This window comes from Globicephala melas, chromosome 15 (genome assembly GCF_963455315.2).
Source record: "Globicephala melas chromosome 15, mGloMel1.2, whole genome shotgun sequence".
In the NCBI taxonomy this organism is placed as follows: domain Eukaryota; kingdom Metazoa; phylum Chordata; class Mammalia; order Artiodactyla; family Delphinidae; genus Globicephala; species Globicephala melas.
In genome coordinates, this window is record NC_083328.1 from 55,195,626 (window position 1) to 55,212,830 (window position 17,205).

At 39.4% G+C, this 17,205-nt stretch overlaps 1 protein-coding gene across 2 annotated transcripts in view; it reads left to right on the forward strand.

Annotated features, from left to right (window-relative positions):
* The window catches only part of SLC23A2 (solute carrier family 23 member 2), a 151,353-nt gene that overhangs the window by 48,591 nt on the left and 85,557 nt on the right, over window positions 1-17,205 (forward strand). For both annotated transcript variants that reach the window (XM_060284641.1, XM_030872615.3), the window contains exon 2: window positions 3,069-3,322. In XM_060284641.1, the coding sequence (XP_060140624.1) occupies window positions 3,215-3,322 (108 nt within the window). In that variant the 5' untranslated portion in view covers window positions 3,069-3,214. The remainder of the gene's footprint in view (window positions 1-3,068; window positions 3,323-17,205) is intronic.

Below are 17,205 nucleotides of genomic sequence, written 5' to 3' on the forward strand. Positions count from 1 at the left end.
CCATTTGTCCACCCTTCCCAGGCTTTGCAGCCCTCTGCCCCAAAGCCTTTCTCGAAGCTTCCTGCCCTGTGCTTTCTTTGGCCCCAAAACCTTTCATGCTCATTTGGGTCTATATCTTCAGGACTCTCTGAAGGCTGCTGTTGGGTAAGAGACAGGCAAAGGGAGTGGATGGGCCCCCTCAGTATAGCTTGTGAGGGTCGGTTAAACATTTGGTAGGGAAATGGAGTACAGAGTACTTGACGAAAAGTGGTCTTGTCAGGATGGAATTGGTCCCCCTCTGTTCCTGGTGATGGGGAGCAGTGGGGAGGGTTGGCTACTGCAGTGGATGTGCACATCTGAAACAAACATAAAGATAAAATTAACTTAGTAGAATAAATGTATTCTACATTAAAGTCCTGTCATTTTTCCCTAAAGTTAACGTGGGTCTGCTGGCATCCTAATGGCAGTGGGGCTGGATGTAGAGCAAAGAACTTATTGGTCCCTCTGAATGTGACTGTAAGGCAGGTGGTCTTGTAAAAAATCTAACAATTTCACCATCCTCTTTGCTTGTCCTGTCTTCTGGCAAACATAAGCTCTTGGTCAAGGTAAAAATGTCAGGGCTACTTCAGGCAGATTTTATATTTAGGTATGTTTGCTGTCACACTGTATCTTTTTTTTTTTTTTCCAGATCTTGGGAAACTGATGGATGGCAGTGGCTAAATCACAATGTAGAAGATTGATGGATTTGATTACATAAAAATAAAAACAGTTCTAAAAGATCATTCACAAAATTCATGAGCAAACAAAAAGCTGGGATAAGATATTTGCATCAAATATAACAAAAAATTACTGTCTGTCCTGTGCATGTTTAGCAGCACTCCTGGCCTCCACTTATTAGATACTAGTAGCTCTCCCCTAGTTGTGACGACCAAAAATGCCTCCAGACATTGCCAAATGTCCCCTGGAGGAAAAAAATCACTCATCGTTGAGAGCTGCTGCTTTAAAGAGACATGTATATAATGTGAACAAGAATGCAAAATGTGCATGAACATTTAAACCAAAAGAGCCACCTCAAAAAATTTTGGTGTGTGCACCTAGCTCGATTCTATAGAGGCAACTTGATATTCTGGCAACTATTTCTTTTATTTTTTCCTTTTTGCCCTCTAACTATTGAATTTTCAAATTTTGTTAATTCTTTCTCTTTTTTTATTTGTTTCTATTTCAGTTTTTCCCCTGGCTCATCTAAAGTATTTGTTGAATGAAGTGTGCGTAAGAGAATTCTTTGAACAGAAGTTTTCCTACTTGTCTTTCCAAACTTCTTGTAGGTTTGCCTTCACATTTGCAGGACAGCTTGTCTGGGTTATTCATTCCTTGTGGGAAATTAATTGGTGCTAAGGTCTATACGCATTGTTCTAATCTGAGTGCCAGTGAATGTTTTCTGTCCCTTCTCACCCCTACATGCTTGTGGTATTTTTTCCTTTATCTTAGGGAATTCCCTGGCAGTCCCATGGCTAAGACTCTGTGCTTTCACAGCCAAGGGTGCAGGTTAAATTCCTGGTCAGGGAACTAAGATCCCGCAAGCTGTGCTGTGTGCCCCCCACCAAAAAAAAGTAGAAACACCTAGGCATGTTTGATTGTACGTGTGCCAATCCTGGAAGGGATCCCTTGTGCCCTCTCTCTTTTTTTTAAATAAATAAATTTATTTATTTATTTTTGGCTGTGTTGGGTCTTTGTTGCTGCGTGCAGGCTCTCTCCAGCTACGGCGATCAGGGGCTACTCCTCGCTGCAGTGCACGGGCTTCTCATTGTGGTGGCTTCTCCCATTGGAAGCACGGGCTCTAGGTGCATGGGCCTCAGCAGCTGTGGCGCGCAGGCTTCAGTAGTTGTGGCTTATGGGCTCCAGAGTGCAGGCTGGGTAGCTGTGGCTCATGGGTTTAGTTGCTCCGTGGCATGTGGGATCTTCCTGGACCAGGGCTTGAACCTGTGTCCCCGGCATTGGCAGGTGGACTCCCAACCACTGCATCACCAGGGAAGTCCCTGTGCCCTCTCATTTTTTAAGCCAAATTCTCCAAATGCTTTTTAATCTTTTGGTGGATCTCTTTTATTATTCAAGTAATACTTCTGTTGTTTGAAATTGAGTTTTTAATATTTTCTGCTGCATGGGATTGTTTTAGTAGCTTCCTGCCTTTGACTTTTACTTGGATTTTCTCTTAGTTTGGAGCGTTGTCCAGATTCTCTAAGATTCTCCGAGCATGTCAGATCCACCTTGGGTCTTGTTTCTCCTCGGACCCTTTCTTATCTCTTGCCACTTTACTTCCCCAACCCCCTTTTTTGGGGTTGGATTACTTTTTTAGGTTTATGTTGTCATTTGATTTGATATTGAATGTTTCGGTTCTGTTTTTTGTATGGCATTCTAGCCCATTTAAGCTCACCTTGCCACCTTCCTGGAATTCTGTATGGCCATTTAATCCTAGGTTGGTTTTGTCTCCTCTTTTTTGTGCTTTTCAGTGTCTTCCCAGCCTTTAATTGGGCACCTGTAGGAAATTCAGAATTATTTTAATATCCATACAATTGTAGTAAATTGGCTATAACTGAACTGTCTAGTATGATTGCCACCAGCCACAAGTGGCTATTTAAACTTAAATTTGATACAGTTTAAAGGTTCAGTTTCTCTATTGCACTAGTCACATTTCAGGTGCTCAGTAGCCAGTGACTAGTGATGACTGTATTGGACAAGGCAGATGTAGAACATTTCCATCATTGCAGAAAGTTCTATTGGATAGTGCTGGGCTCTAAGATAGATACCATAATGCATGTCAAAAAAAATCCCTCTGCTATTTTTTCTCCCTAGTATTCTAATATTTTTGGTGGTTCACTTCGGTGGTTCCCCACCCACCGCCCGCTCCAAAAGGTGATTCAGAATCTGAGTGACTATAAATGAAGGTGGATGGGGACTTGAAAAGTGTAATAAGTTTTTTTGGTGTTTGGATATAATTTGTACTTCGACTTTCCCATGCAGGAAACACAGTGTCTGTGTGTCCTGTACTGTTTGAGTGCTTGATATAATTTGGCTGCTTTCTCCTTTTCTAGGTGTGCTGAGAGATGGCACTTGTGGGGCTCATCTCTGCCTGAGAATTGGCACTGGAAGAGCTGACTCTGATCCTGGGCTCCTTGTGTGAACAAGCCTTAACTTCCAGCCACTTCAGTCCAAAGGTCAAATTACTCGTTTTCTCTTAATGATGGGTATTGGTAAGAACACTACATCCAAATCCATGGAGGCTGGAAGTTCAACTGAAGGCAAATATGAAGATGAAGCGAAGCACCCGGCTTTCTTTACTCTTCCGGTAACAGCATTTCCTGTCTTTTTTCTTCTTAAGTCACTCTAAAGTAGTTTCTGCATTGACTAGGATTAGCTTTTTTTTTTTTTTTAACCCAAAGAAAGTTTAGTATTAGTTTTCTTTTTTATTTTATTTTGTTTTGTTTTATATAGCAGGTTCTTATTAGTCATCAGTTTTATACACATCAGTGTATACATGTCAATCCCAATCGCCCAATTCAGCACACCACCATCCCCACCCCACCGCGGTTTTCCCCCTTGGTGTACATACGTTTGTTCTCTACATCTGTGTCTCAACTTCTGCCCTGCAAACTGGCTCATCTGTACCATTTTACTAGGTTCCACATACATGTGTTAATACACGATATTTGTTTTTCTCTTTCTGACTTACTTCACTCTGTATGACAGTCTCTAGATCCATCCACGTCTCAACAAATGACTCAATATCGTTCCTTTTTATGGCTGAGCAATATTCCATTGTATATATGTACCACAACTTCTTTATCCGTTCGATTGTTGATGGGCATTTAGTTGCTTCCATGACCTGGCTGTTGTAAATAGTGCTGCAATGAACATTGGGGTGCATGTGTCTTTTTGAATTATGGTTTTCTCTGGGTATATGCCCAGCAGTGGGATTGCTGGATCATATGCTAATTCTATTTTTAGTTTTTTAAGGACCCTCCATACTGTTCTCCATAGTGGCTGTATCAATTTACATTCCCACCAACAGTGCAAGAGGGTTCCCTTTGCTCCACACCCTCTCCAGCGTTTGTTGTTTGCAGATTTTCTGATGATGCCCATTCTAACTGGTGTGAGGTGATACCTCATTGTAGTTTTGATTTGCATTTCTCTAATAATTAGTGATGTTGAGCAGCTCTTCATGTGCTTCTTGGCCATCAGTGTGTCTTCTTGGGAGAAATGTCTATTTATGTCTTCTGCCCATTTTTGGATTAGGTTGTTTGTTTCTTTAATATTGAGCTGCATGAGCTGTTTATATATTTTGGAGATTAATCCTTTGTCCATTGATTCGTTTGCAAATATTTTCTCCCATTCTGAGGGTTGTCTTTTCGTCTTGTTTATGGTTTCCTTTGCTGTGCAAAAGCTTTGAAGTTTCATTAGGTGCCATTTGTTTATTTTTATTTCCATTTCTCTAGGAGGTGGATCAAAAAAGATCTTGCTGTGATTTATGTCAAAGAGTGTTCTTCCTATGTTTTCCTCTAAGAGTTTTATAGTGTCTGGTCTTACATTTAGGTCTTCAATCCATTTTGAGTTTATTTTTGTGTATGGTGTTAGGGAGTGTTCTAATTTCATTCTTTAACATGTAGCTGTCCAGTTTTCCCAGCACCAATTATTGAAGAGACTGTCTTTTCTCCATTGTTTATCTTTGCCTCCTTTGACATAGATTAGTTGACCGTAGGTGTGTGGGTTTATCTCTGGGCTTTCTATCTTGTTCCATTGATCTCTATTTCTGTTTTTGTGCCAGTACCATATTGTCTTGATTACTGTAGCTTTGTAGTATAGTCTGAAGTCAGGGAGTCTGATTCCTCCAGCTCCGTTTTATTCCCTCAGGACTGCTTTGGCTCTTCAGGGTCTTTTTTGTCTCCAAATTTTAAGATTATTTGTTCTAGTTCCGTAAAAAATGCCATTGGTAATTTGATAGGGATTGCTTTGAATCTGTAGATTGCTTTGGGTAGTATAGTCATTTTCACAATATTGATACTTCCAATCCAAGAACATGGTATATCTCTCCATCTGTTGGTATCATCTTTAATTTCTTTCATCAGTGTCTTATAGTTTTCTGCATACAGGTCTTTTGTCTCCCTTGGTAGGTTTATTCCTAGGTATTTTATTCTTTTTGTTGCAATGGTAAATGGGAGTGTTTCCTTAATTTCTCTTTCAGATTTTTCATTATTAGTGTATAGGAATCCAAGGGATTTCTGTGCATTAATTTTGTATCCTGCAACTTTACCAAATTCATTGGTTAGCTCTAGTAGTTTTCTGGTGGCTTTTTTAGGATTCCCTATATATAGTATCATGTCATCTGCAAACAGTGACAGTTTTACTTCTTCTTTTCCGATTTGTATTCCTTTTATTTCTTTTACTTTTCTGATTGCCATGGCTGGGACTTCCAAAACTATGTTGAATAATAGTGGTGAGAGTAGACATCCTTGTCTCGTTCCTGATCTTAGAGGAAATGCTTTCAGTTTTTCACCATTGAGAATGATGTTTGCTGTGGGTTTGTCATATATGGCCTTTATTATGTTGAGGTAGGTTTCCTCTATGCCCACTTTCTGGAGAGTTTTTATCATAAATGCAAGTTGAATTTTGTCAAAAGATTTTTCTGCCTCTATTGAGATGATCATATGGTTTTTGTTTTTTTTTTTTGCTGTATGTGGGCTTCTCACTGTTGTGGCTTCTCCCGTTGTGGAGCACAGGCTCCAGACGTGCAGGCTCAGCAGCCATGGCTCACGGGCCCAGCCGCTCCACGGCATGTGAGATCTTCCCGGACTGGAGCACGAACCCGTGTCCTCTGCATCGGCAGGCAGACTCTCAGCTACTGTGCCACCAGGGAAGCCCGATCATGTGGTCTTTATTCTTCAATTTGTTAATATGGTGTATCACATTGATAGATTTGCGTATATTGAAGAATCCTTGCATTCCTGGGATAAATCCCACTTGATCATGGTGTATGATCCTTTTAATGTGTTGTTGAATTCTGTTTGCTAGTATTTTGTTAAGGATTTTTGCTCTATATTCATCAGTGATATTGGTCTGTAATTTTTTTTTTCTTGTAGTATCTTTGTCTGGTTTTGGTATCAGAGTGATGGTGGCCTCATAGAATGAGTCTGGGAGTGTTCCTTCCTCTGCAATTTTTTGGAAGAGTTTGAGAAGGATGTGTGTTAGCTCTTCTCTAAATGTTTGATATAATTCACCTGTGAAGCCATCTGGTCCTGGACTTTTGTTTTTTGGAAGATTTTTAATCACAGTTTCAATTTCATTACTTGTGATTGGTCTGTTCGTATTTTCTGTTTCTTCCTGGTTCAGTCTTGGAAGGTTATACCTTTCTAAGAATTTGTCCATTTTTCCAGGGTGTCCATTTTATTGTCATAGAGTTGCTTGTAGTCGTCTCCTGGATGCTTTGTATTTCTGCGGTGTCTGTTGTAACTTCTCCTTTTTCATTTCTAATTTTATTGATTTGAGTCCTCTCCCTCTTTTTCTTGATGAGCCTGGCTAATGGTTTATCAATTTTGTTTATCTTCTCAAAGAACCAGCTTTTAGTTTTATTGATCTTTGCTATTGTTTTCTTTGTTTCTATTTCATTATTTCTACTCTGATCTTTATAATTTCTTTCCTTCTGCTAACTTTGGATTTTGTTTGTTCTTCTTTCTCTAGTTCATTTAGGTGTAAGGTAAGATTGTTTATTTGAGGTTTTTCTTGTTTCTTGAGGTAGGCTTGTATAGCTATAAACTTCCCTCTTAGAACTGCTTTTGGTGCATCCCATAGGTTTTGGATCGTCATGTTTTTATTGTCATTTGTTTCTAGGTATTTTTTGATTTCCTCTTTGATTTCTTCAGTGATCTCTTGGTTACTTAATAATGTATTGTTTAGCCTCCATGTATTTGTGTTTTTTACGTTTTTTTCCCTGTAATTGATTTCTAATCTCATAGCCTTGTGGTCAGAAAAGATACTTGATATTATTTCAATTTTCTTAAATTTACTGAGGCTTGATTTGCGACCCAAGGCGTGATGTATCCTGGAGAATGTTCCATGCGCACTTGAGAAGAAAGTGTAATCTGCTGTTTTTGGATGGAGTGTCCTATAAATATTAATTAATCTATCTGGTCTATTGTGTCATTTAAAGCTTGTGTTTCCTTATTAATTTTCTGTTTGGATGATCTGTCCATTGGTGGAAGTGAGGTGTTAAAGTTCCCCACTATTACTGTGTTACTGTTGATTTCTTCTTTTATAGCTGTTAGCAGTTGTCTTATGTATTGAGGTGCTCCTATGTTGGGTGCATATAAATTTATAATTGTTGTACCTTCTTCTTGGATTGATCCCTTGATCATTATATAGTGTCATTCCTTGTCTCTTGTAACATTCTTTATTTTAAAGTCTGCTTTATCTGATATAAGTATTGCTACTCCAGCTTTCCTTTGATTTCCATTTGCATGGAATATCTTTTTCCATCCCCTCACTTTCAGTCTCTATGTGTCCCTAGGTCTGAAGTGGGTCTCTTGTAGAGAGCATATAGATGGGTCTTGTTTTTGTATCCATTCAGCAAGCCTGTTTCTTTTGGTTGCAGCATTTAATCCATTCACGTTTAAGGTAATTATCAATATGTATGTTCCTATGACCATTTTCTTAATTGTTTTGGGTTTGGTTTTATAGGTCCTTTTCTCCTCTTGTGTTTCCCACTTAGAGAAGTTCCTTTAACATTTGTTGTAGAGCTGGTTTGGTGGTGCTGAGTTCTCTTAGCTTTTGCTTGTCTGTAAAGCTTTTGATTTCTCCATTGAATCTGAATGAGATCCTTGCAGGGTAGAGTAATCTTGGTTGTAGGTTCTTCCCTTTCATCACTTTAAGTATATCATGCCACTCCGTTCTGTCTTGCAGAGTTTCTGCTGAGAAATCAGCTGTTAACCTTATGGGAGTTCCCTTGTATGTTATTTGTCGTCTTCCCTTGCTGCTTTTAATAATTTTTCTTTGTCTTTAATTTTTGCCAATTTGATTACTATGTGTCTCGGTGTGTTTCTCCTTGGGTTTATCTTGTATGGGACTCGCTGCACTTCCTGGACTCTGGTGGCTATTTCCTTTCCCATGTTAGGGAAGTTTTCCTCTATAATCTCTTCAGATATTTTCTCTGGTTCTTTCCCTCTCTCTTCTCCTTCTGGGACCCCTGCAATGCAAATGTTGTTGCATTTAATGTTGTCCCAGAGGTCTCTTAGGCTGTCTTCATTTCTTTTCATTCTTTTTTCTTTATTCTGTTCAGCAGTGAATTCCACCGTTCTGTCTTCCAGGTCACTTATCCGTTCTTCTGCCTCAGTTATTCTGCTATTGATTCCTTCTAGTGTAGTTTTCATTTCAGTTATTGTATTGTTCATCTCTGTGTGTTTGTTCTTTAATTCTTCTAGATCTCTGTTAAACATTTCTTGCATCTTCTCGATCTTTGCCTCCATTCTTTCCAAGGTCCTGGATCATCTTCACTATCATTATTCTGAATTCTTTTTCTGGAAGGTTGCCTATCTCTACTTCATTTAGTTTTTTTTCTGGGGTTTTATCTTGTTCCTTCATCTGGTACATAGCCCTCTGCCTTTTCATCTTGTCTATCTTTCTGTGAATGTGGTTTTTGTTCCACAGGCTGCAGGATTGTAGTTCTTCTTGCTTCTGCTCTCTGCCCTCTGGTGGACGAGGCTATCTAAGAGGCTTGTGTAAGTTTCCTGATGGGAGGGACTTAGTGGTGGGTAGAGCTGACTGTTGCTCTGGCGGGCAGAGCTCAGTGTAGGATTAGCTTTAATACTCCTGTTTTCAGCGAAGGTTAAGGCATTTGAAAACCAAATGCTTTTCACGAGAGAGAGGCTTTGGGAACCCTGTTGGCTGACAGTGGTTTTGGCTCTGCCTAGAGTCACCTGATGGGATTAACTCCAAGAAGGAAGCATGCCTTGCTGTGAATATTGTGAAACTGGCCCAGTGCTTACTGTGTACTGGAGGATGTTGAAGGCTTAATTTTATCTCCAAAAATGTGTTTTTGTGAAATAACCTGTCACCCAACTTCATACTTGTATTTCAAGGTGGAAGAATGAATGAATGACATTCATTGTTTGGAACCCAAGTGTCCATGACTTGTATTATGGCAGTAGCATCAAAGATAGAGGTATTTTGCCTGGACAAGTTATATCAGTCAGAGAAGGTTGATTACACACCTTCATTATATTCAATGCTAATATTTTTTCAGATGTAGGATTATGACTTGATTTGTATAAAGTTACCTAAAGTGTTGGTTTAAGAAAGAAAAAAGCTCTTTAGTGGGAACTTGCTTCAGCTGTTTTTCCCTTAATATAGGAAATGAGGTTAATGTCAAGAATACCATTCTAGGATTCCTTAAAACATGGTCCTAGAATTTGCCTCACTGAAACATTACCCAGTAAGAAAGACGTGAACACGGCATCTTTAAGTATGTTGGTTGCCCTGATTTACTGTATTTTGAATTTTACTCTGTGAATTCAGAGAGATGTTCCACTGATTTTACAACTGGTGTTACTTGTTTTCCTTCTTTCTGTAAAGTGAAATTTTGAAACTAGATTTTCTGTTATACTGAAGACTTAAGGTCAACACAGATTATCTAGAGGAAGAGATGTCAGGTTTCCAAGTTTAAATTAGAGCATCTCTGAATAGTGAAGAGGAAAGTTCATGCCTGAGTATTGACTTGTCTCTCCTGTGGCATTTGCCCAGCAGACCATTCACCCTCACCCTTCTCCACTTGAGAGACAAAAACTTGAGTACACCTTAGCCACCCACTTGCCTTGTCATTTTGGCTTAGAGTTTTAGGCTTATTTTAGCATTCAGATTGTGATATTGCACCGTTAGCAGTTAAATTCACCAGCATGTTATCAGTTTTCATGTTCACTGTTGTTTCTTGTAGCACTCTCCTTCCCTCTTTGTTCACTTTTCTTTTAAACTACACCAAGGGACTGTGAATGGTCACTGACTTTGTCTTTGCACATCTGAAAATAACTGTATTTTGCTCTCAATTCTTGAATGAACTTCTATTAATTATACACTCCCGTTCTGTCTCCATTTCTCTTTAATGCTTTCTCATGGTTTGTATATCTTTTTCTAGTGCTTCCTTTTGGCTGGATTCCCTAGTGTTATTTTACAATTTATTAATTCTTTGTGTACAGTCATGTGTTTATGTTGAAGTTTTATTGCAGTGATTCTTTTCTTATTTCTAAAATTACTATTTGGTTTATATCTGCCTTTTTTTTTTTTTTCTTTTTTTTTTGTGGTACACGGGCCTCTCACTGCCGTGGCCTCTCCCGTCGCGGAGCACAGGCTCCGGACGCGCAGGCCCAGCGGCCACAGCTCACGGGCCCAGCCGCTCCGCGGCATGCGGGATCCTCCCGGACCGGGGCACGAACCTGTGTCCCCTGCATCGGCAGGCAGACTCTCAACCACTGCGCCACCAGGGAAGCCCTATATCTGCCTATTTTTGTTCTTAATTTCTTGTATGTATGTATTTGTTTTAAAATGTTTGTACTTTTAAATTATTGAGGACCCTAATGTACTAAAGTATTTTTCCAATTGTTCTACTTTCTTCTGGTGTGAAATCCTTGTTTCTTTTGATATTTTCTTCTCTCTCTCTGCCACTCCCCAATTTTTTCCTATAGTTTTGCCTTTTCCTTTCCTGGATCCAGTCCAGAACCTGTTCTTACAGTGGAGGTCTTCCTGTCTTCCCCCAGTGGGTACAGACCATAACATGAAGGAGTGAGGAGACCCGCTGGCCCCTGAGCACTGAACCTGGTTCTGGTCCTCCCCTTGTGTGGGGACCCTTAAGTCCCTGTTTTTCCATGGGAGCTGCCTGACTGAGGTCTTCCAGGCTCAGAGTCTCGTGGGTCCCAGTGTCCACCCATTCATTGCTTTATGTTTCTTGTATTCTAAAAGACTTGTCTGTTTTTAGCCTTGCCTATTTTGGGGCTTTCCCAACTCCATTGTTATTTAGGGGTGGGGTTGGGACGGAGTATTCCTCAAAGCATTAATTTCCAGATCCATCTTCAGCAGGATTACAAGTACATGGGAGCTGGGAATGTGGATATAATATGTAGTTAGACATAAATATAATGTGAATATAAAGTAATTTAACACTAGAGCAGTTTCATATAGGGATGTTATGGAATTTTTACTCTAGTCTTGGGCTATAAAAGTAGGCATTATAAAGGGAGAAGAAAAAGAGGAGTAATAGAGTTGGAATCATGGGATTGAGCTAGTGGGAGGAGAGCGAAATATCAAGGGGATAAGCTGTTAAGGTCAGCACATGAATCATCAGGATGACTTAGAACAGGGATGCCAAGAAGTGTGTTAACATGTGCTACCTCGAGCTTATGAGAAAATGGAAGGTGAAATAATAGAAGGAAAACAGATGAAAACAAAAGCCTATCCAAAAATTTTTATAAAGAAATAGTTCATTTGTTGGAATTTGGGATTGTAGAAAGTTTTGTTAGAAAATATTTTGTAATACAATGAAAAGAGGAACAGTAGTGCCTATATTTAATCACTAGTGAAATTGCTACCCTAAGAAAACTTAGACAGTAAGATAGAAGACCATTTTGAATGATTTGCTTGTTGATAGGACAGAGGTAGGAGACTAGGTTAGAGCTGGTCCCTTTTCGCTGCCCAACTGGTAGGATTATTTTGGTCCCTGCCTCTCTGCTCTTAGGAAGTGTGTCTGTCTCTCCCTGTTCCTCATTCAGGGACCACAGGTCTACACACTAATTTTAGACTCTGATAGCCTTAGAGGTGAAAGTGGCTTTAGAACTTTCCAAGTGGTTCTTTGGGAAGGTGAAATGTAGGGATTTGCCCAAAGCATCTAGCTCACATGGTGTGTTAATTAAGTAAAGTTTATATCAGTTGGATCACATAGGCTCTTGTCCCCAAGGAGTACACAGCCAGTGAGCAAGGCAGGAGCTGCACATTAGCAACACTAACAACAGGTACAGGGCATTTATCTTCTGAGTTTCACAGATGTTCTTGGGAACGGTCTTCGAAATAAAGAGTTGGGAGTGGTGGTGATTAAACTGCTATAGCTGATGCTCCAGTGGGAACAGTGGTGAAAAATGAGGCTCAGTTTTGTTTCCTCCAGCTACTTGTCTGTGTGAGCATCTGACTGACTTCATGGTTCTGGTTGTGTTTCTCTTTTCTTTTCCCTATAATGTGGCCACTCAGTGCATTTGAGAATTGGTATTTTGGATTATAGGGTTAGTCCTCCTAAGAGAATCTCTAGGGTAGTTTCAAATATAGGTGATATTTTGGCTGACTTTAAAACACATCTCCCATGGAAAATATGATTGCACTAGACAAAGAGAGGTGTGGGTAAGAGGCAGGAGGTGTTGAGGTGGGGAGAGGACCCTGGCTGTGTTGGGCCCTGGACGCAGGGGCAGCTGAAATGGACCTTGAAGTGAAAGGAGGCAATGTTGGAACATGTTGGGATAGTGCAGAGGAAGGGATCAGCCTGAGCCAAGTCAGGGGTAGAAGAGGAAAGGTGTGGAGGAATGGTGTTAGAACCATTAGGCTGGAAGCCTAGATTCTGGGTGGTTCCTGAATGATTTGCTGAGGGATTTGGAAGTTTCTACTCTATCAATAAAAAGCTCTGCAAGAGTGTTGACCAGGGGAATAACCCAAAAGGTTGTGCTTTAGAACAAACTGGAGTAGGGCACGATTAGACGAAGAAAGAAAAGTGTTGTTTTAGTCACCTCTGGCTGCTATAACAATTTACAATAGACAGGGTGACTTAAGCCACAAACATTTATTTCTCACAGTTTTGGAGTCGGGGAAGAACAAGATCAAGGTACTAGCAGATTTGATTCTTGGTGAGGGTTCTCTTCTTGGCTTTTGATAGCTGCCTTCTCACTGGATCCTGACAAGGCTGACAGAAGAAGCTCTGGTGTCCCTTTTCCCTCTTATAAGAATACTGAGTCTATTATGAGGGTTCTACCCTTATGATCTTATTACCTTCCAAAGCCCCTTCTTTTTTTTTTTTTTTTTTTTTTTACATCTTTATTGGAGTATAATTGCTTTACAATGGTATGTTAGTTTCTACTTTATAACAAAGTGAATCAGTTATACATATACATATGTTCCCAAATCTCTTCCGTCTTGCGTCTCCCTCCCTCCCACCCTCCCTATCCCACCGCTCCAGGTGGTCACAAAGCACGAAGCTGATCTCCCTGTGCTATGCAGCTGCTTCCCACTAGCTATCTACCCTGCGTTTGGTAGTGTATATATATCCATGCCTCTCTTTTGCTTTGTCACAGCTTACCCTTCCCCCTCCCCATATCCTCAAGTCCATTCTCTAGTAGGTCTGTGTCTTTATTCCTGTCTTACCCCTAGGTTCTTCATGACATTTTTTTCCTTAAATTCCATATATATGTGTTAGCATATGGTATTTGTCTTTCTCTTTCTGACTTACTTCATCCTGTATGACAGACACTAGGTCTATCCATCTCATTACAAATAGCTCAGTTTTGTTTCTTTCTATGGCTGAGTAATATTCCATTGTATATATGTGCCACATCTTCTTTATCCATTCATCCGATGATTGACACATAGGTTGTTTCCATCTCTGGGCTATTGTAAATAGAGCTGCAATGAATATTTTGGTACATGACTCTTTTTGAATTATGGTTTTCTCACGGTATATGCCCAGTAGTAGGATTGCTGGGTCATATGGTAGTTCTATTTGTAGTTTTTTAAGGAACCTCCATACTATTCTCCATAGTGGCTGTATCAATTTACATTCCCACCAAGAGTGCAAGAGGGTTCCCTTTTCTCCACACCCTCTCCAGCATTTACTGTTTCTAGATTTTTTGATGATGGCCATTCTGACTGGTGTGAGATGATATCTCATTGTAGTTTTGATTTGCATTTCTCTAATGATTAATGATGTTGAGCATTCTTTCATGTGTTTGTTGGCAGTCTGTATATCTTCTTTGGAGGAATGTCTATTTAGGTCTTCTGCCCATTTTTGGATTGGGTTGTTTGTTTTTTTGTTATTGAGTTGCATGAGCTGCTTATAAATTTTGGAGATTAATCCTTTGTCAGTTGCTTCATTTGCAAATATTTTCTCCCATTCTGAGGGTTGTCTTATCATCTTGTTTATGGTTTCCTTTGCTGTGCAAAAGCTTTGAAGTTTCATTAGGTCCCGTTTGTTTATTTTTGTTTTTATTTCCATTTCTCTAGGAGGTGGGTCAAAAACCTTTTTGCTGTGATTGCTGTGATTTATGTCATAGAGTGTTCTGCCTATGTTTTCCTCTAAGAGTTTGATAGTTTCTGGCCTTCATTTAGGTCTTTAATCCACTTTGAGCTTCTTTTTGTGTACGGTGTTAGGGAGTGATCTAATCTCATACTTTTACATGTACCTGTCCAGTTTTCCCAGCACCACTTATTGAAGAGACTGTCCTTTCTCCACTGTACATTCCTGCCACCTTTATCAAAGATAAGGTGACCATATGTGTGTGGGTTTATCTCTGGGCTTTCTATCCTGTTCCATTGATCTAGCTTTCTGTTTTTGTGCCAGTACCATACTGTCTTGATTACTGTAGCTTTGTAGTATAGTCTGAAGTCAGGGAGCCTGATTCCTCCAGCTCCACTTTTCGTTCTCAAGATTGCTTTGGCTATTCTGGGTTTTTTGTGTTTCCATACAAATTGTGAAATTTTTTGTTCTACTTCTGTGAAAAATTCCAGTGGTAGTTTGATAGGGATTGCATTGAATCTGTAGATTGCTTTGGGTAGTATAATCATCTTCACAATGTTGATTCTTCCAATATAAGAACATGGTATATCTCTCCATCTATTTGTATCATCTTTGATTTCTTTCACCAGTGTCTTCTAATTTTCTGCATACAGGTCTTTTGTCTCCTTAGGTAGGTTTATTCCTAGATATTTTATTCTTTTTATTGCAGTGGTAAATGGGAGTGTTTTCTTAATTTCACTTTCAGATTTTTCGTCAATAGTGTATAGGAATGCCAGAGATTTCTGTGCATTAATTTTGTATCCTGCTACTTTACCAAATTCATTGATTAGCTCTAGTAGTTTTCTGGTAGCATCTTTAGGACTCTATGTATAGTATCATGTCATCTGCAAAGAGTGACAGCTTTACTTCCTCTTTTCCGATTTGGATTCCTTTTATTTCCTTTTCTTCTGTGATTGCTGTGGCTAAAACTTCCAAAACTACGTTGAATAAGAGTGGTGAGAGTGGGCAACCTTGTCTTGTTCCTGATCTTAGTGGAAATGCTTTCAATTTTTCACCATTGAGGATGATGTTGGCTGTGGGCTTGTCATATATGGCCTTTACTATCCCTACTTTCTGCAGGGATTTTAGCATAAATGGATGTTGAATTTTGTCAAAAGCTTTCTCTGCATCTATTGAGATGATCATATGGTTTTTCTCCTTCAGTTTGTTAATATGGTTTATCACATTGATTGATTTGCTTATATTAAAGAATCCTTGCATTCCTGGAATAAACCCCAGTTGATCATGGTGTATGATCCTTTTTTTTTTTTTTTTTGCTATACACGGGCCTCTCACTGTTGTGGCCTCTCCTGTTGCAGAGCACAGGCTCTGGACGCGCAGGCTCAGCAGCCATGGCTCACGGGCCCAGCCGCTCCGCGGCATGTGGGATTTTCCCAGACTGGGGCATGAACCCGTGTCCCCTGCATCAGCAGGCGGACTCTCAACCGCTGCGCCACCAGGGAAGCCCTGTATCATCCTTTTAACGTGCTGTTGGATTCTGTTTGCTAGTATTTTGTTGAGGATTTTTGCATCTATGTTCATCAGTAATATTGGCCTGTAGTTTTCTTTCTTTGTGACATCCTTGTCTGGTTTTGGTATCAAGGTGATGGTGGCCCCGTAGAATGAGTTTGGGAGTGTTCCTCCCTCTGCTATATTTTGGAAGAGTGTGAGAAGGATAGGTGTTAGCTCTTCTCTAAATGTTTGATAGAATTCGCCTGTGAAGCCATCTGGTCTTGGGCTTTTGTTTGTTGGAAGATTTTTAATCACAGTTTCAATTTCAGTGCTTGTGATTGGTCTGTTCGTATTTTCTATTTCTTCCTGATTCAGTCTTGGCAGGTTGTACATTTCTAAGAATTTGTCCATTTCTTCCAGTTTGTCCATTTTGTTGGCATAGAGTTGCTTGCTTGTAGTAATCTCTCATGATCTTTTGTATTTCTGCAGTGTCAGTTGTTACTTCTTTTTCATTTCTAATTCTATTGATTTGAGTCCTCTCCCTTTTTTTCTTGATGAGTGTGGCTAATGATTTATCAATTTTGTTTATCTTCTCAAAGAACCAGCTTTTAGTTTTATTGATCTTTGCTATCGTTTCCTTCATTTGTTTTTCATTTATTTCTGATCTGATTTTTATGATTTCTTTCCTTCTGCTAACTTTAGGGGTTTTTTGTTCTTCTTTCTCTAATTGCTTTAGGTGCAAGGTTAGGTTGTTCATTCGAGATGTTTCCTGTTTCTTAAGGTAGGATTGTATTGCTATAAACTTCCCTCTTAAACTGCTTTTGCTGCATCCCATAGATTTTGAGTCATCGTGTCTCCATTGTCATTTGTTTCTAGGTATTTTTTGATTTCCTCTTTGATTTCTTCAGTAATCACTTCGTTATTAAGTAGTGTATTGTTTAGCCTCCATGCATTTGTATTTTTTACGGATCTTTTCCTGTAATTGATATCTAGTCTCATAGCATTGTGGTCGGAAAGGATACTTGATACAATTTCAATTTTCTCAAATTTACCAAGGCTTGATTTATGACCCAAGATACGATCTATCCTGGAGAATGTTCCATGAGCACTTGAGAAAAATGTGTATTCTGTTGTTTTTGGATGGAATGTCCTATAAATATCAATTAAGTCCATCTTGTTTAATATATTATTTAAAGCTTATGTTTCCTTATTTATTTTCATTTTGGATGATCTGTCCATTGGTGAAAGTTGGGTGTTAAAGTCCCCTACTATGAATATGTTACTGTAGATTTCCCCTTTTATGGCTGTTAGTATTTGCCTTATGTATTGAGGTGCTCCTATATTGGGTGCATAAATATTTACAATTGTTATATCTTCTTCTTGGATCGATCTCTTGATCATTATGTAGTGTCCTTCTTTGTCTCTTCTGATATTCTTAT